The 19,726-nt window shown below is 39.6% G+C and overlaps 2 protein-coding genes across 8 annotated transcripts in view; one reads left to right on the top strand and one right to left on the bottom strand.

Moving 5' to 3' along the window:
• SPATA7 (spermatogenesis associated 7) overlaps window positions 1-3,151 on the top strand; it is a 34,567-nt gene extending 31,416 nt beyond the window's left edge. For all 3 annotated transcript variants that reach the window (XM_031504927.2, XM_077783997.1, XM_077783996.1), the window contains 2 exons: window positions 206-263; window positions 621-3,151. In XM_031504927.2, coding sequence (XP_031360787.2) covers window positions 206-263; window positions 621-1,139 — 577 coding nt within the window. In that variant the 3' untranslated portion in view covers window positions 1,140-3,151. The remainder of the gene's footprint in view (window positions 1-205; window positions 264-620) is intronic.
• Window positions 3,152-8,389: 5,238 nt separating this feature from the next.
• The window catches only part of PTPN21 (protein tyrosine phosphatase non-receptor type 21), a 43,998-nt gene continuing 32,661 nt past the window's right edge, over window positions 8,390-19,726 (bottom strand). For 3 of the 5 annotated variants that reach the window (XM_021540962.3, XM_021540963.3, XM_021540964.3), the window contains 5 exons: window positions 18,025-18,246; window positions 16,819-16,947; window positions 16,275-16,509; window positions 15,604-15,764; window positions 8,390-14,871 (listed from right to left, as the gene is read on the bottom strand). In XM_021540962.3, the coding sequence (XP_021396637.2) occupies window positions 14,743-14,871; window positions 15,604-15,764; window positions 16,275-16,509; window positions 16,819-16,947; window positions 18,025-18,246 (876 nt within the window). In that variant the 3' untranslated portion in view covers window positions 8,390-14,742. Of the gene's footprint in view, window positions 14,872-15,603; window positions 15,765-16,274; window positions 16,510-16,818; window positions 16,948-17,733; window positions 17,914-18,024; window positions 18,247-19,726 lie in introns of those variants that run through there. The other 2 variants (XR_002466380.3, XM_021540965.3) reach the window with 2 other exon arrangements.

Genomic DNA, 19,726 nt, shown 5'->3' with positions numbered 1-19,726 from the left:
AATACACCAGGTAAAAATAATCTCCAAGAAATTTTGAGAGCAGTCTACCTCTGGCCCTTTACAGTAATTTTTTTTTCCACTAGGGCCCTTCTTAGAGGTGCCATTCACCTAAGAAATGGAAATAAAAAACTACTGTCATTAGATTATGTGCATCTGGTAAAAGTTGTTTTTCCTCCTGTGAAATAATTTGATTTTTTATTTATAGGGTTCTGGATAAACTGTTTGAGTGTCATATAGAAGAGAATAAGGACCGCCTTGATGAGGTATGTGCTGCCCTTACAGTGGTCTCTGCATATGACTTAGGTGACATTTCCAAAGAGCAGGGCAAATGCACAGGTATATTGGAGGGTAAAGGTAACCAGAATACTCAGTGGGGAGCCCCTCTCTCTCCAAAAATGAGATCTGCTCACTCATGGATCATGGCAGATTGGGAGTCACAGGTACAGTGACAAAGACTGGACAACAGTCAGTTCAGTTTGGTGACACTCAATGTTTAATTTAGTCAATTGACTGCAAGCAGCCTCCTCTTCCTTCTGTCAAGAGTTAAGCCCTGAGTCTGAGCAGTGCCCAGGTGCCATGGGGCTGGAGAAGTGTCACCCTTTTCCTCCTTCACTCCTTAGGGCAAAATGCGCCAGATGTTGGATATGCTGAAATCAGACCTTGGCTGCAGCGAGGACAGCGTGACAGAGATAATCTATGCAGGTCAGGAAGCCTCGGGCCCACTGGATCTGCAGGAGTTTGATACAACAGAAAAGCCTGAGCGTACCAGTAAAGGTCACAAGCTGAGGAAAGCTACAAAAAATGAAGAATTCCTTGAGTCCGTGGACTTGTTAAAGAAACCAAACATATGTGAATCCCTGTCACGGAGCAGAAGGTCAAGGGAGACACGGCGCAAGGAGGACTTCTCAGAAGATACCATAGAAATTATGGGTGCTGGGACAGAGTCTGATTTCTGTGGTGAGGAATTAGAACACTCAGACACTTCACCCACCTGTGAGGCAGCTTTAAATTTGGCTGCTTGGGACAGTGATTTGGAAGTCAATGAGGAACTTAATGAACTTGGGGAAGACTTTGCAGAGGCCCTTCACATTTCACGTAACTGTAACTGTAACCAAAGCTTACCTGTTAAACAGGAATAGAGCTCCTTCTGTGGTGAACTGCCATTTGTCAAGCAGTAGTAAATTGTTCAGTTTATTTCAGTTATTTCTGTTTAAATACTGCTAAGATCTCTGTAGCAGGATACTATTAACTGGGCATTAATCTCTGTGTAAGTTAGACCTTAAAGGATAAAGTCAGGTATCAGAAGAATTTTGTGTATTTTGCCCACAGTTGTATAACTCAAAAAAACCTTAAGAATATTAAAACCAGATTTATATTTTTAGGGCTGTAATAATAAGTTATGAAATATTTATTGATTTAAATAAATTGATTGATAGCGCAGCTGTGGTCCTGCTATAAAGATCTGAGATGTTTAGTCTGCAAGAATTCAACAGCTTAACATAAACTCAACATCAAACAATATCCTCTTCCAGAATGGACAAACAGTTCTGCCATGTAGTGCTCACAGAAGCCCACAAATGAAAAATCAAACTATTTCATAAGAAGAAAATCCAAATTTTTACAGATCTATGTAGATTAACGATTGCAGTTTTTTATTTTCAGTTCTCAACTGAATGAGACTGCTAAGTTCAATTCTTTGCACTGATGACAGCCATGGCATAGCATTCTGCATCAAGCTTTGGTTTTGGAAAAGGATTGAATTGCTTACTGTTTGATGACTAGGACTGTGTAGAAGAGGACACATCAGGCACCTTGTACAGCAAATGGAGAAAAGGTGGTGTATTTTCTGGTTTAAGTTTAAATTGAAGTTAGTACATGCATTGCACAGAATTAACCCAAATGTCATTGATGAATCAGTGTACAGTTATTGCCTGACATTCCCATTGTTGCAGAATGAGCTTAACAGGTTATTAGGAAATGCTGGCAAGTTGCATTGTCTTGCTGTGGGTGAGGAACTAGGAGTAGTCTTAGGAACCTGGATAAAACCTGTCCTTTATATCTCCTAGGGTCAGTTTCTAACCTTCTTCCTCCAAGGACGAGCCCAAATTGTACCAGTTCTTACATAGCAACTGCCACCACCTGCCTCCCCTGTGCCTTGTGAGCATCAACCAAGGTTTGTGACTCCGTCAGCCAGATGACCCATTGCAGCTTAAAGGAGCTCCAATAGACACAGACCACTGCTTCACTTATGAGGCATAAACTTCATAAGACAAAAAGGAAATGTCAAAAAACAGCTAGAGGAAGCTAGTCAGAGAAAAACATGTTTGGCACAGTCATAGAACTGCAGTGCGGAACACAGTTCCCACTTTCCTGGGTACCTTGTCCATAATAATAAATTGCACTTGTTGACAATGACAGAAAACCAGAGTTTATTTTAGCCAGGTACATGGGGCTGGGCAGATGGGCACCAGCCTTTCATCTGCCATACTTAGTTGGCTGCCTTGTAAGTCTGGCCTGCAGCATGAGTGCTCTGGCTCACTGCAGGTGAGAAAATGAGAGGACTTCTTCACCCCCCCACCAGAGCTGTCTTGTTGAAAAGATGTGACCACAGTGCTGAGTCGGTACAGTGCAGGGAGGTTTGTCCTCAGTCACAAGTGATCACAGACCTTCTCCAATCCTCCAGGAAGCTCTCCCTCTATTCGAAGGGATGCCCTAGGAAACTTGTTTCTACTTTATGAAGAATTCTGACACACTGGGACTGGTTTGAAAACTAAAGAGCATGGCTTGATGCATACAAGTATAAAGCCTCTTTGCTTCTCAGACAGGACTTCACCCACTCTTGGGGCCCTCCATTCCAAGTTCTCCATTCTTGGTCAATAATTAGAATTTAGGGTTTTTTTCCCTACCAATCTCTACACTTGTGACTTGTACATTGTAAAAAATGTCACTCAGCAAACTTCAGCTTCTTGTGAACATGAGTCTGATTAAGGATTAATAAGAATTTCACCTTCAAATTCTGTAAATGAAAAAATAATGTAGTAAATACTGTTCACACCACAGCAGTGAACTTCACAGAAAGGCATTAGTAATGGCATACTTATTTCCTGTAATACAAGTAATGCAAAAATAAATAGAAAGTTTCTTGACCATATTTCCTGTTGACGAACTGTCTCAACATCATTTTTTTCTGAGTAGATGCAATTTAAGAGGAAATAAATTGATTAAAACAGATCTTTCACAAAGAAAGCACCTGTCTGCCTAAATGGTAAGTGTGAATGTTTATTGGATCCACAGTGAAATGTCTGGTAAAGAACCAGAGAATTACACACCCCAGTATCAGAAACTGGAGCAATCAGTCCAGTCCAAAGAACTGTTTTTTCTCATTGTAGAGGCACTCCTATCAGATAGTAGGGAAAAATCATTCTAGATAAATGTTATCTATATAAAATCAGTTTATCTGCAGATCCAAGAGCAAATTCAGGCTGCCTTGGATTTAAGACTGTCTCTCTTCTATTCACATTTACTTTTAAGGTGGTGCTTAAAACATAAGTTTTTTTAAAGATCTTGATATGGAAGCTTGACCCACACCAGTGATAAGATTAATCAACACTGCAAGGCTTGGGGATTTTTTCTGAGGGTTTTAGTTGGTTTGGTTTAAATTTTTTTCTCTCACACATTTTACTTTGTGTTGCACTCAAGCCTTGGCAAAAGCAGTAGCAGAACAAGGCAGTCGCACACCACTACATATCTGAAGCCTTCAGATGTAACAAACTTAGGAGCAGTGAGAAGCAGTGATCTGCAATGTAAAAACTTTTTTTTTTTTTTCCCCAGATTCATGTGGGCCATGAGTACATACATCATAACATCAATGTTCTTTTCAAATAGACAAAAGCCTGCTAGTGTTACTTTGCTCTACCAAAATGACCTCTTACCTTTAAAGCTACAGTTTTGTCATCACTGCTCTTTTTTTCAAAGGTAGAATTCTGTTTATTTACAAAGCAAAGTGGGGCTTTTGGTCATTTGAAGTAAAGATTAATGGGATCAAAGGAAAAAGGTGCTTACATGTCTTAGGGTTGACCAGAAAAAAAGCAGCTTCAAGCCATCCTTTTATCCTTGATTCACCCAGTGTCTAAAGCTCCTACAGAGTTTTCATTTAGGCTTAGCTGCAGAATGACTTCACAATTTTGTTTCTCTGCATTTCTATACACTTTATCATTTATAGCTATGCAAGAGTAGTTGTAAGAATGATGCAGCTCAACTGACAGCATTTCACTATTCAAGTACAAATGGCTCCACTGGACAATGGGAAAAAAAAGGGCTACTTGTTTCCTCAGTAATATTTTGTGCAACATTTATGAGCAAGAGAACTAGAACATCAGCATAAAAATTAGGCCCAGGAGTTTCATTTGTCGCCCTAAGGCAGGCTGTTCCATTGTAGTGACAGCACAATTTCTAACCAACAAGATGTTCTAATAATGCCCTTTAGTGTATGACTATTGTTTTGTGTCTGAGTACCTGGGAGAGCCCCAAGCCACAGCCTGGACTAAGTAGAAATACCAATGGAAAATGAATGTTAAAGAGAGTACAGGAAGAAGGGACTGGCAAAAGGGAAGTTGTTACTGATTCCAGTACAACTTACAACTTAAGTTTTAAGTCTTTTAAAGTGAGACCCGTTACTGGCTAGAGCACAGGTGCAGAGTAGAAATTTAGGTGCCACTTTTTTACCTTTACCTGTATTTTACCTTTGTGTGTATACCTATATATACCTAAAGCATGATACCACCTTTTTTATCACAGTGCTTGTATTTGAGACCTAAAAATTTATGCAAAGGGAAAAAAAATACAAAATTGGAACTCAAGGTCTATTTTACAAAGCTGTTGAAAAGTCCAGTATCCCACTTTAATTTTTGACCACCCAAGACAGGAGTGTATGTAAGCAAGTGCAGGGCACTGCAGCTGAGTGATGTCTCCAAAGCCATAATTTTTTCTCTGGCATTTCCCAGTTTTATTCTGGCACTTCACTTAACCTGCTGTTCTCAAGAGCTGACACCTGGTACATACACAGATTACAAGGAACAGAACAGCAACCAGCAGTTTTAACAAAAATCATTTCTCACTCTCCAAAACAACCAAACCAGACACAAGCAGTCTAGTCTCCCTGTTTCCTTTAGTGAAATAGGCTTCATTCAGAAACAACCACCTTCAGTTTGTATTCCAGTAGTAAAGCAAGAGATAGCAAACAGGTGAGCAGTAAATTAATCTGCAGCCACTGCCCCAGCATGGGTCACAGCCAGTCAAAGGATCCAGTTTCAAAACCTGTAGCAGGTCGTGGGCCAGCGGAAGTTGAGCATGTCACAGGGATAAAGCATCACTGGGAAGGGAAAAGAAGAATCAGCAGTTGCCACTGGCTCAACAAATCATCCGAGCTGTAGAACACCCACCCATAGCTCATCACCATTTCAGCCACCTTAAAGAAAGCCTAGGATGACTCCAGCGTGCCAGGCAATTGAGGAGTAGAAACAAAATTTGTTAATTCAAGTGAAGAGTACCAAAACCAAGGATGAAGTGTGTGGGACTTTATGTTCTCTCTAGAAAGTCTCCAGAATAGCTGGGTTCCTAATGGTACCTTTTAGCTCACCCACTAACCTAATTCTAGCTGACAGCAAAGGCCAGGAGGTGTGCCTGACAGCCAGGTGACAACACACAAAACTTCACTTGCATTCATCTTTGAAGCCATGACACTGGCCTGCAAAAAGCGTAGGCTCTCAACCCGACACCACATTTTAGGCTGGAGGAATGCCAGACATCCCACAGGGCACCAACACAGGCTGCTGCCATGCCCTTGCTGCTCTTGTATATCACAGGCTTCAGCATACACAGGTTCCCCTGCAATGCTTCCAGCATTTCATTCCCACATTGGGGGAATGAAATCGGACCTTGAGAAGGGCAAGGAAAGGCTACATAAATGGAGTAGGGAGGCCTCTGAAACCTGAGAAACTCCAACAGAGCCTCAGGCTGGCAGGCAACAGAGCTGTGCTGTCCCATTCTCGTAGAGGACAGGCAGCGTGATCTGTAGCACGAGGTGCAGAGCTCTCTGTAGTTATCCCAAGAATTCAGCAAGCCTGTAGGACTCCCCTTACAGTATCTGTGTGAGGGCTGCAGCATACCTGACATCTCACAGCAGCCAGAGACTGGCTCCAGATGAGTAACACAACTATGAGGTGACCCCAGCTCTTCCCAGTGTCCATTTCTCTCACTCATAAGCATGCTCACATGCCAAAGAAGTGAAGCAACGTGTTAAAGGCCATCAGCTCTCCTGTCAGCCTGAGAATTCCTTGCAGGACCTCAGAGATGTAGCCTCTCCAATCAGAAATTCAGCTCAGAGGCATTTGGCACCATGCTTTTTCCCAATGTTTGACACAAGTGAAACCAGAGATTATACAGATAGCACAGGTTTGAAAGCTGGGCACAACTATCTAAGACAACAATGAATTGTAAGAGAAAGGTAGAAGAGCTCCTGAAGCTCTTGGTTTTTCCTTCCCCAGACACAAGCTTGCATAATGGCTACTCCCATCCCACCCTGACAGCTTTTAGCCTTATACAGGGAGCTTCAGCCTAAGCATCAGTCTTTAAAGGCCCTTGCTATGACTTTCCATAGGGTGTGTTTTCTCCATGGTCCTCCTCACTATTTGAATATCTCAGAGTCTCTGTTCAATTCACTTTATGGTGCTATCTGATCTCCCCAAAGGATTCTTGGGCACATCTCCCCAGCCAGCTCCCTGTTCCTCCCTTTACCTGAGGAAGGAGCTGGCAGGTGAGAGCACAGCCCTGCCACAAAACACTGCTGCAGTCTCAGGCACGCTCTAGTAACAAAGCTGAGGGGCAGGTGAGTGGTAGGCTGGGCCAGCCCGTAGCCAGTTACCTTCCCAAATATCAGGAAATTCAACCTCTAGTATTTGTGAAGCATTTCCAGAATGTCCATTACTCTCAGTTCTGCTTATTTGTCATTATTTAAACACTAGCACTGTGCAGAGGGATAAGGCTGAACTTTTCTCCTGAAAACAGGCTTGATGGCATATATGCACTGAAAATGCTAAACTCACCATGGCAGTCCTCCTAACACCATGGCACTGGAGACAAATTTGCTCTGACTGCAGGGAGTGCATACACTCAGCAATGCTCCTTATTTTGGATTGACTGAGCTTTTTTGCAGTGCATCAAAGCTGCTACATCTGATACCTGTCATTTGGATTCCTATTGTTGTTCTGGTTGAGCTGGGAACTTCTCTCATCAACTCCCGTACATTTCTCATGTACCAAGTCCTGGAGCTCTTGCCCAAGAAAGCTTCTGGCCAGATGTGCCAAGCATCAAGCCATGTCCTGTCAACCAACTCTGGCTACCAGAAGTCTCTAATGGGGATTTTACAGTGGCTGGAACATAACAACTGCAGTTTAAAACCATCTGGATTTAGAGGAAATTTAGGTTTCTGAAGATACCTTTGCCAGAGGTCTAAAATCAGTATAAATAGTAAGTGTGATCAAAACTGCTGAATGCTTCACCATGAGCCTCAAGTCCCAGGAAGTCCCATTTTCCTCTTCTGACTTTGTATCCATGTCTAATAAAAGAGCTTTGCTTACAATGAGCATCGCACAGGACATTCTCCAGGACTTGGGAACTGCTCTGACAAGTACAGATGTATCTATGGTTTGTAACTGTCTTACCTTAAGCTGATTAATGCCCGCAAACTGAGTGCACCTAGAAGACAAAATTTAGTTAAAAGCCTGATTGTTTCAGATGTAGCTAGGGGATAATGCTCTTGACAAAGCAAAGACAAGGGAAATGCACTAGTCCAGTGTGAAACTACAATGTCCAGTGTGCAGTTCTTCCATTCACCTCACAAAGCCTCATGCTGTACCAGGTGTGTAGAGCAAGCTGCTGCAGCACCTCCCTTTTTAACTCAATGCCAATTCTAGAATGAAAATCACTTCAGTGCTTGTTGTTGGCAGCAGCTCCAATCATAGTAAGCATATAATCAACTGTTTCTTCTCTCACATGCTTTTGGAAATGGTTCTCCAAATTTCAAAAGTTTTAATTCCTCCTACACTTACATGTTAGGAGAGGAAAACTGGAAGTTCAGTACCAAAAACAACTTTACAAAATGCAAAACATTGTGAAAAAATATGACAGAACAGCAGGCACAAGACTTTCCTGCCACAAAGATGACACCTACTAGTACCTGGCAGCACAAATTTTATACCCAGTACTTGTAGAACATTAGAAGAGGGATCACACCTTTGTGAACTGAAAGCAAAGTCCCAGCTTAGGACTACACATGAACAGTAAATTCTTGGATTTTTCCTTTAATAATGGAACTATAAAAACCTCATAATTGCTTCAAATATTTATTTCCATGGCAAAAATAGACTATAATATATTCATTTCACATATATTACATTCAGTAATACAAGCTTTTCTGTCTATGAAACACAATTTATACATTGTTTTACAAACCAATTTCAGTTTTACAAGAATTAAAGCTGGTTTGATTATACATTTTTACAGTATTGGTGGCAAGACAGCAAAAAATAGACATGTTAACCACTAGCTTAGTACTAGAAAATAATACTTCATCTTTGCTACTTTTAAACAAAGTCCCATTTAAGTCCTTGCATACTGGCTCAAGTGAAAACTGAAGAAATGGAGCCAGATCCTGTGTTCCTCTGACACTGAGGATTCGATCCTACAAAACTGTTGATAGGATTTCAAACGTTCATTTGCTTTTATGAATGAAGAGATTTCAGCAGTGTGCAGGAGTGTACATACTTGCTAATTTGCCAGGTAAAGCCTCTTAAATTTCCATCCAAGTGCCCCCAGAAAAACCACAAAGAGGACAGATAAGTTGGGTCTTTCAAAGCAACTTAAGCAAGTATCTTTGTAAAGAGTACACACACCTTGTCTGTCAGAATTATCCAGCATTAGCAAGGTGACAGACTGGAGGATTTTACAGGGGTTTTCTCCATTAAATTTCCTACTGTTCTAAAAATTAATGGCATTTTCAATGTCTTTAAAGTATATTAAAAGAAAGTCTCCTAATTTTATCTAAATATTTCCAAATGGAAAAACAGCATTTAATTCCCTTTATGAAAGTAAGGCACCTTCTGAAACTGCTCATAAAATTAATAATTTGGTAGTTTTTATTGCTGCATATCTGAACCAAAAGAACATTACAGTATCTGCAGTTTTGCTCTTTGATTTGCCACAGGCTGGATCTGTTGTAAACTCTGTTCATTAGATTCTTTACATTTGATTTCTATCTTCATTCCCTAAGTAAAGCTGAAGAATAGACTTCAACAAAACAAACACACTGGAGGTTATTCTTCACTGAACACAGCATGATGTGGAAAATAGCAAAGAATAGAACCAGAGGCTATTTAGCAACAGTTTTTTGAAATGCTCACTGAAGTTAACAAATCCTTTTTATTCAGCCCAGTTAGACCTTAAAGTAGCGTGCAATGCCAACAGAGTACACCAAGTTAGCTGGTCCCAGGCAAGATCGCACTAAGATTTTTTTTTTTTTTTAACTTCTCTTCTCACAGGCACGTTTGCAACAGCAGTTTAAGATTTTTTTCCCTTACCTTAGCACAAGTGTTACACTGTTTTAATGTCACTGTGTTGCAAATGTTGCACTGCAACAGCACTCCTAAGTCCATGGTAAATTCCACATTTCAAGAGTCTCATTGCTAGTCCAGCCTTAACTTGGAGCAACTCGCACCAACTGTAAACTCCTGGCTTCATTCAAAACACAGACTTTTGAATCATCTCACCTGCATCTATTAGAAATTATCACTGCAAAATTGCAAGTATGCCTATTCCCCCTGCATTTTGTATCTGTAAAACCAGAGACTGTAGTTTGAAAAATCTGACCTTTAATAAGTAAACAGAAATTAAGCTGACAGATTGCATTCAACACATTTGGAAAGGAAGATATGTAAAAATAACAGAGCCTCTGAAAAAGTATTTGGAGTTTAAAAAATCACATTTTAAAAAGCCAGTAAAAATAACACCTATGACTACATTCACTTACCCTACCATGCCATGAAAAACATACCATATGACTCAAACCCTGCTAGCAGCCCTACTTTGGATACAGAACATTCCAAATCCTCCTCCAAGGGCCTTCTGCCACTCCTCAAATCCTCACTCTCTAGGTCCAAAATGTTGTACTTTTACAAGAGAATTTCTTTTGAACTCTCATCTACTTTTCCTTTGAATGCTGTACTTTCCTGTATGCACATTCCTGCTGCATTCTTTTGGTTAATTCTTGGAATCTGTATTTAAATTTAAAGCAGACATGCGTATTCATGTTTCTAGGGCTCAAGCTTTCACTGGCAGTAAGCCCATTTTAATTCCTACAGTATCATGAAGAACTGCAGGAATTTTGCATCTTGCAGGGCTGGACTCTGGTTTTTCATGACTTTGCACTATCAGAAAAAACCCCAACCCTAAACACTTAAGCACTGAGTTCTTCGCAACTGTGGCACTGATTCTTTTAAATTGATAATTTGAACTACTGAAATGGGTTCACTGATTTTAAATACCAGGGATTTAGTAATGCTATTGATATTAAAACTGAGGTTTCATTACACAGCTATGATAAACAATCCTGCAGTTTCCAAGTTTGGTCCAGAAGCCATCAAAATCTATGAGCCACTCAACTTTAACAGCTGCTCCAACACAAAATATGTAGAAGCAGCTGGAGAAGCAGCCTCAGTATTACTTGTTAAATTTAAAGGAACCATTTTGAAGAAAATTGCTCCAAGTGTTGCCCACTTCAAAAAGAGACACACAGGATTACAAGAGAAGTCAAAGGTAAAATGTCAAGAATCTTTTCCACTTTAGTGAAAATTTATTTTACTTCTATTTGTTATTACTGTATTTTACTTTTTTTTTCCTAAATGTTGGTTTTAACTTAGAGCAACTTTTCATCCATAGAAATACAAGAACAGTGCCTTGGTCACCTGCTTTGAATTAAATGTATTTCTACGTATAAACCGTAGCACCCTGCACCTTGTGTGAAAGGCATTCCAATGAGTGAAATACTAAGGCATAAAACCTTTCCTGCCCTTCCTGGGGGACAGCAGGAAAGGAGAGCACTGCTGTGCAGGCTGCAGAGGCTGTGCAAAACTCCCCTGTGCACTTGAGAGCTCCTGCCTCACCAAAGAGGGCCAGGAGGAACCTGTAGCCTAAAGCTAACCCAGCTAAGTCAGTGACATCTTGTAATGGACAGGGCTCTGACTTGGCTTCTTAGAGAAGAGGTTTTAGCCCAAGACCACCAAGATTCACTGGCCAAAAAATCTCATATCAGAGCAACCAAGAAAGAAACCAAATATGCAGATGTCCTTACTACAGTTTGTATGTTCGTCTCCTGTCTCTTCATATAATTTGATCCTAGAAAGTATCTTCTACCTACTCAACAACAGACCACCAAATCTGTCTCTTGACAGTATATAGCACCTTTATTTGTCCCTGAGAGCTCTGACATCCCAAGAGATCAGCATCATCTTTGCCATTTGCTGCAAAAATTCTTCATGCAACTTTTCTTACTAGACAAACTCTGTTCAAATCTTGCATAATCATTTGATTTCATCCCCATAAAAATAGATACACATTTGGCAAAATTGGACAGGCTTTTAGAGAAATTTTAAGTTTTTTGACAAATAAATCCACCTTTGACTCACACTGTGACTGGATTTGGACAGTGGATATTGTTATAATATCCAAAACTTCATTAAGTACCCGGCACAACTACATGTAAAAATGCATCCCTTTTCAAGGCTCAGAACAAAAGGGCTAAAAACTGAATTGTCTTTTTTAAGTTAACTGCAAATCTAAACAATGGTTTAAAAATATTTTTTTAAGAAGGTTGTGAAGTTTAATTTCATTTGGTATCTAGAAGAGAAACTGCTCATTTTCAATGCCCACTTGGAGCCATTGCTTAAAAACAAAAACAATCCTACAGTGTTCAGTAGAAAAAGCCACATAAAGTCGAGTCTAATAAGGTCAAGTCTATTACTGCAAAAACAGACTGCTGATGGATAGAACTGGAAGCTGAAGGGGAGGAGGTAGCACTGATACACTGAAAAAAACAAGACTGTGACTACCAGATTTGAGCACAACCATATCTAAAAGTGAACACAACTTCTTTTAGCTAAACAGAAAAACAAGCCAAAAGACACACATTTCCTCACCCACCTCAGATAATCCCACAAATACTGGATTCAATTGCTTGTTATTACTGTTCCTTTTAATGCCTCGCAGCTGATGTTCTGTCTCAGAAACAGCTTCTGGTTGTCCATCATGTGATTACAACTGCATCTATCAGGTGACGAAGATCACAGTGCAAAGTTAAGAAATTGAAAAGGTATAAGCTACATTTTAGAGCCTGCCCTCCCATTCAATAACATTTCTGCAGATAGAAGTGAACTGTGGCAAAAATTAACAATGTTTTTAAAACCGAGCATGATAAAAATAGCTAAGTATGTTTGCTTCTTTCAATACTTCTGTCAACATAGATATGTCAGATTTGTATGTTTGCAAGGTTTATGTATGAAGAAACTCTTCAGCAATTGGTTTACTCTGACTTCCAGTTTTATGTTTGGCAATCAATAATTCCTAGAATTTTATATAAGAACAACATTGCTTTTCCCTAACCCAAAATATTCAATCTGACTTATACTGAGAGGACAAATAACAGACTGCTTCTAAGCAGACCTGAAAGCACCAGATCATATTGTGTATCTAAAAGTAATATATTTGGTATAAAATGACATATTATCTCAATGTCATTTGGACCACATGTTTAACTTCATGGAAGCAGCTTGTTACAAAGGAAATTGAGGCAACCAATTTATAATTCTTAATTCATGTTTTGGGACACAACCATTGTTTTGAAGGGGCCTTAATAGCTTCCAAATCCTTGTTTGAGCTCAGAAAAATAACAATTTCAGCACTAATAAACCTGACTTTTCATTTCATTTCACTAAGCAAGTATCAAGGGAAATGTACACTTAACCATGTCTGCATAGTGGTCTACTATAAGTTGTTTGTTTTTTTTTTTAATTAAACCAGATATCTAAAAACTATAGCTCAATTTGGAATAAGGATTTTTAACTTAGCATCTCAAAACACTTTGAAAGGCAGCTAAAACCACGCTGTCTCCACTGAAAATCACAGAGGATTATTTAGGGATATCATCATTTGACCAGCCCCATGGGACAAAACAGAAACTACAGTAGGCTGTACCTGCCTACTTCAGGTCCATGCCACAGCCACTGACTCAGCCACTTAAACAGCTACTAAATTACCCCCATCTCCAGTGCTTCCTCTAAGAGCTCTTTTTCTGCAATTTCTCAAATGTCCCTCATTGCAATGCTGCACAGCATTAGCAAAATTTGCTCTAGCACTAACAAAATAATCTGGAGGATTCTACAGAAACTTCCAGTGCTTTACTGGCTTTCTTGGCTGGGAACATTAACATTTTTTTAAGGTCATCTCTGCACTGTGTAAACCAGCAATCATAGCTGCCACACCTCCTCCGTTACACTTCATACAATAATTTCCACTTCACCACTCTGCACCTTCCTACTCCCATTTTGGTTTTCTCACTTCATCAACTTAAAAAGCTCTTCTTAAAATAACAGGTTAGTAATGGTATATTACCAAATGAAACAATGCATGATTATAGTATCTATATTTAGCTACATAAATAACAGAGCAAAAAAAGTGCTTAAAACATTTGCATCCACTTTGATTTCAGCCAGTAAAATCAAATTGTCCTCTAAATAGATGAATAATACTGAATATGTACTTTCTCTCATCCATTTGTTTCCAATAACCTCACAGATACTCAAAATATTTTTCCCCTGCCCATTGCAGGTAAACATTCCTCCTCTCAAATGAAAGTTATCAACAGTTACCATTATCTTTCACTTGTCTGTTCTATTACATGGCACTACAAATAACTATCAACAACTTCCCTAGGACTTTCCGCATGATTTTTGAAAAGTTGGTTCAAACATTGTCAGTCTTCTCCTCTGAAAATATTGTTATGTTTAAAAAGTCTTCTGTTGTGGTGGTTCATTTTCTTTTTAATTTAAAAATTCCAAATATAAAAATAACTGTTCTTAAGGCAATAGCTTAAAATATCTAAGAACTGCTAATTTTGCTAAGTATGCCAGAGGAAACCAAATGTTCATTTTAAAAAATATAGATGAATTGTTCTATATATAAAATTGAAAGCAGAATCAAACTGCATAAGACCTTAACATTCACAGGGAGCAGATTTCTGACCCCATGTGCACCTACAGATTTTAACTTTTGCACAGTCAACAACTATGTTTCAAAACATAATGTCAGTAAAATTGTATGATATACCTCCATTCCATAAGATACTTATTTTGCTCAGCATAACACCACTCTAAAGAACATGTGCAACTACTACAGACCAGGACAAGCAAAATCATTCCTTAATGTGACTGTGGCTGAAGGTGGGAAGAATTCAGTCCAGCGAAGATCCTGCTGTGTAGAGCCTGTTACGCTGACTTGCATTTAACAGTCCCATGGCAGCCCTAAATGGTAACTCTGTGATTCATCAAATGAGGAAAACACCAGTGAGAGCAGGTCTGGACAACTCCCATTTTCTTTCTGTAAACTCTTGCAGAGTCTCTTAGGAAGTGGCAGGGGTTAGATAAGTCTAGAACTTTTGAGAAACTGAATGAGAACTCCATAGACGAAAGTGTACTGCGAAAGAGTCTGCACCATCATCATTCTCTGCTGCCTCAACATATCCAGCACTCGTGGGATGTCCAGCATCTGCAAGAAGAGAACAAAACCTTACACGTGACTGCTGAGCAAGGAAACTGGCTTGCATTTTCCCAGCAGGAGGTTCAGAGCAGTACCAGCTGTTCTGATTTCAGCTCTGACAATTCATTGCCCCTGCCTGCAATATGGACTGCACTACACTACACCACAATCATCTGGGAAAGCCACAGTGTTAGGAGAAGGATGCACAATAAAACCGTAAATTTGTTGAGTTTCAGTTGACATATTATTAATAAATATTTAACAGCTGTCCCCTTCAGGCTAGAATTTGATAGGACTGATTTTATTCTATCAAACTATCACTTCATCCTCTACTGAGACTAATACTGCAAATACACTGCACTTAGGAACAAAATAACAAGTACAGAGACTGGCTGCACAGCATGTTCTTGAATATTATCCGTTCTAATTAAAGCAAGGAGCAGCAAAATCAGAATGAAATCCTGAAATATGCTCACTGGCCCAGGGTATACCTTGCTCCACTCAATGACTCAACATCTTAGGGAGTCAAGAATCCAAATGAGCATTCCAGTGCCTGGTGTGCATGTGGGCAGTTCTGGAAGATTATTAACTTCTGTTGAATTCCCAAGAGCCATTTCAAGCACAGTTGTAAGGCCTCTCCCAACAGCTGCTCAGATGAACAGCCATCACACATTTTAGGCAGGTTATTGACTTTTCTAGTACCTAACGTTCTTTAAAGCATAAGAGAGAAAAAGGGCTCACCTCATTGTGTTCCAAGCAGGCGATCATGATCTCTGCCAGTATGACCACGCCTGTCCGCCCCACGCCCGCACTGCAGTGCACCAGCAGCGGGGGGTTCGCGCTCCTCGGCTCTGCCGTGCTGTTGGTGTGGCGCCGCACGGACTGGATCTCCTCCAAGTACGCTATCACGTTCAACGAGATAAGAATAATTCATGTAGGAGATGAAGCCCCATAAGCTTTGCTATTATGCTTTATAACCACCAGAAAGCAGTAATTTAACAATTAACATGCCACGGAAAAATTATACATTGTATAAATCACAAGTCATACCCCAACCATAGCATCTACAAGGATCATCTAACTTTTGTAAGGATTTCCTTGCCTCGTTCCCCTGTTTCTACTAAAGACAGCTTGTGGCCATCTTGCTACTTCTGCAACATACTCAAATGTGTAGTATGGGGTGCAATTATGTCTTATTCTATATGGACTTCTGGTAAATTATTTGCTTTAGACAGAAGGAGTCATTTTAATAAACTGTCAGGTATATTCCTGCAAAAAATATAATTCAGTATATATGAATATACTTCTATATATGAAGTACTCTATACTTCATATAGAGTAGCCATTTTTAAAGGTATAAAAAAAACCACCCCAAACCACACCCCAAAGCAAAGCTATTAAATAGAACTTACATAAAAATCCCTTCAAATCTTCTGGACAGCCATGCTCTGGCCAGTCAGTATACTGCAAATGCCAAACAGTTCTCTCCTGTCCTGTGAGAAGATGTTTAATCTTCAAACCTGTCGTTGCATAGCAGCCTGAGTCGGTACGGAACCGCGTGGTAATCTTAAATCTTCCATACGTCACAGTGTTGTGTCTTGAACCAAGACGTGGCCAGTATCTGAAGCTTTTTTCTCTCCCACTTTCCTTAAAAGCAGAACACTTGCTTAACAAGAAACCTAAAAACATTCACACAGCTAATGTTCCTGTAGTAACAACTGTATCTCTCCTCTACTGAGCAGTACTAGCGTGTTGTGGCCTCTTACTGAGAAAACCAACTTTACAGCGGGAGTTTACAAATTGATTTTTTTGTCAAGGGAATCAAGACAGAAAGGGGTCACTAGAAACATATCTTTGATCAGTCTAGTAGTTGGAGGAAAGATCCCCTTCCTCTAACTGATTATAAAAAAATCGTTGTGGAATTTCTAGGAGAAACCTGACTCAATTTATACTCACTTCCTCTGCTGTGACCATAGCTATGATCGCAATCCCTTGTTCCCAGATCATCTGCCAGAAATCCTGACATGTATTTTGCAAAGGGCCCTGCGTGGCAATATAATCCCACTCTATGCCACCAACAGAGATCTGTAAAAATAAAGACATTAAATTAGTAACTATTGAAAACCCTCTCCCCAGCTCTAACATCAGTCATTTGAAGATCCACAAAATGAAAAAAGACTGCACCACACAAGTAGGAGCCCATTGTGAGTTATAGCTGCCCCATTTTTAGCTGCATCTTAGATGCACAAGAGACACAATTGTACAGGTTCATAGCTAAATAAATATATTTTATATCACAAGCATCATGTAAAACTGAGAAAACAAAATTCTATTTTTCTTTTGTGAAATTAAGGTATTTTAGCAAATTCATACTCAGGTGCTGTAAATATTATTTCAGTACCAGTTGTTGTTTCTTGAAAAAATACTATCTTGCTTGAGATGGGTCAACATTTGTGAATGAAGCAGAGAAACTATGATGCCATGTTGGTATACAAACAGATTTATTAAAAAAAATACAGCAACACAAGTGCTGTTTTGACAATCTCAACTCTTTTCAGAAAAAGCATGAAGTCAACTGTAGTTGCACTTAGAGCAGATAAATATATTGAAAAATGAATGAAGTGCCTTCAAAGTTCTTGAAGTCACCCTTCAAATTCTTTTAAACATAGCTTAAATAGTTAAGGATGGGGAAAGAGGGCAGATGAAAGTTTTAAAAAAGTCAGATTTCCCCCTGGTTCTAACCATCCAAAAATGCTTAAGCTAGGAGCTAGCTTACTAGCTAGCTTGTGGATACTGTCTGAGAGTACAGAAAAAGAAGAAACAATCATTGTCACTGTAGCTCAACAATATCATAGTCATTGCAGAGGATCCCAGTTTGTTTTAAATCTATTTGCCTCCTTAGCTCTGGGAAGAATGGACATTCCTTCTGTTAGCAACAATCCCCAGAGAGAGAACACAGAAAAGTGACAGTAGATCAAATCAACACAGAAGCAAAATGCAGAAGATCACTCCAATAATGAACCCTCCAGTATTCTAGGTGATAAGAAACTTCTGGAGAAGAAAAGAGAGAGAAATGGAGGGATTGTCACTGATCTCACCAAACCAAAAATTGATGGCCAAATTCATTTTTAGTTAGCACACGAACTGGGAAATTTCTCTCACCTTGATATGAGATGCATTGATGTAACCAGTGTTATTTTCTTTGGTTGGGACCAGCTCCACTCTGGTATCATCATAAGGAAGGACGTCCTGGAAGCGGTTCCTCTCGGCGTTCTCCGGCAGCCGAGCTATGGAGCACTCGCCATCCATCAGCCTTTTCTTCTGGATGCGCTCGTACTCGGTGAACACCATCCCCTGCTCCAGCCGCTGCTCCAGAGCTCTGCACTGCAACACAGAACACAGCCAGCCATACAAAGTCACATTCCGAGAATTCATGAAGGATAAAATGTATGTATTTTCTTCTCCTCCGTATTTCTTCAATGCTTTTCCAGCTGTTAATGTTTCCACAAACATACCAGAATAAATTAGAGGCAACCTCTAACCGGCAGGAATTTTGTTCAAGTGAAAAATAAGCAGCCTGTTATACTTCATTAGGTCACAAAGATTTATATGGATACTGCTGGTAAAGGAAAAGTTTCTTCATAGTTTCTGTAAAGACAGCCCATATGGGGAGAAAAAAATTGGCCAACAAGACAGCTATACCATACTGCATACTGCTTCAAATACCTTTGATCAACCTGCTCAACATAGCAGCTGGATTACATCATTTGAAAGGTCTCCTCTAACCTTATAATAAACCCAATAATAATAATAAAAAACCTCACAAACGTAGTTGTTTGGATGGAGGAAAACTAAATTTTGCTTACAGCAGGAGAGCAGCCTTAGAAACTTGCTGCAGTTAAAGTATAAACCCAGAATTTTTTCTAATAGTATAATTCAATCTTTTTTATTTAATAAAATACTCCCTCCTCCCCTTTATTCTTTTGAAACCAAGTTGTTGCTAAATCATAAGACACTTCTGGAATTTCTGTATCTCTTTGCCAACAATAAGGAGGAATAATATGTAAGACTTCAGCCAGAAAATTTAATCTATGTCACATGTCCCCAGATTCTTACAGCAACTGCTCTGTGGTATCAGGTCATAGAAGTGTCTTATATCAAGTAAGTATGCCAAATGTTGCAGAGGAAGGTGTAAATTTCCATCACATGCAATTTGCACAGCAATACATCAACTGCACAAGCGCCTTTATTATCTTTAGGTTAAATTCACATATTTAAACTGATAATTGCATGAAGCTGAGCAATGAAACAGGCACTGAATCAACACTAAACTTATCTTCTAAAATACCTGCACTCTGGGCTTCCTTTATGTCACATATCTACTTTGCATTGCCTCTTCTCAGCTGTTTTAGGAACTACTCCAATCTCACGGTATTTATTCTACCTCTACATGACTGCCTGAAGAGGAAGTGTAGTGACATTACTCTGTCACTTCTTGACTTCATGGTTTCTTCTTTGGCACAACTGCTTTGGGCAGAGCTAGCTGAATACAAACACAGCTGCATCCAGTAAAGGTCAACCCAGAAAGAGATGATGGCTCTAGGTAAGACGAAATAACCAGCACTGGTATCTCAGTAAACCTGTATCTCAGTAACACAATGTTCATTTTTGTCCCTTAGCATCTTAAGCAATGTATATGTAGTTCAACACATTACTGAGTGATTCGCAATTAATTTTCTTGGTCTGTTCATTTAAACTGCAGCTGGTGAGAGTAGGACTATTCCTTCAGGTTCTAATCCCTAGATTAGACTCCTAGTCACTAGAAACAAAACTAAGCTAGAGGGGACCTGCAGCTGAGGATGCC

The sequence above is a fragment of the Lonchura striata genome, chromosome 6 (assembly GCF_046129695.1).
Source record: "Lonchura striata isolate bLonStr1 chromosome 6, bLonStr1.mat, whole genome shotgun sequence".
Lineage (NCBI taxonomy): Eukaryota > Metazoa > Chordata > Aves > Passeriformes > Estrildidae > Lonchura > Lonchura striata.
The sequence above is the reverse complement of the archived record's forward strand: the minus strand, read 5'-3'. Positions and strand labels throughout refer to the sequence as shown.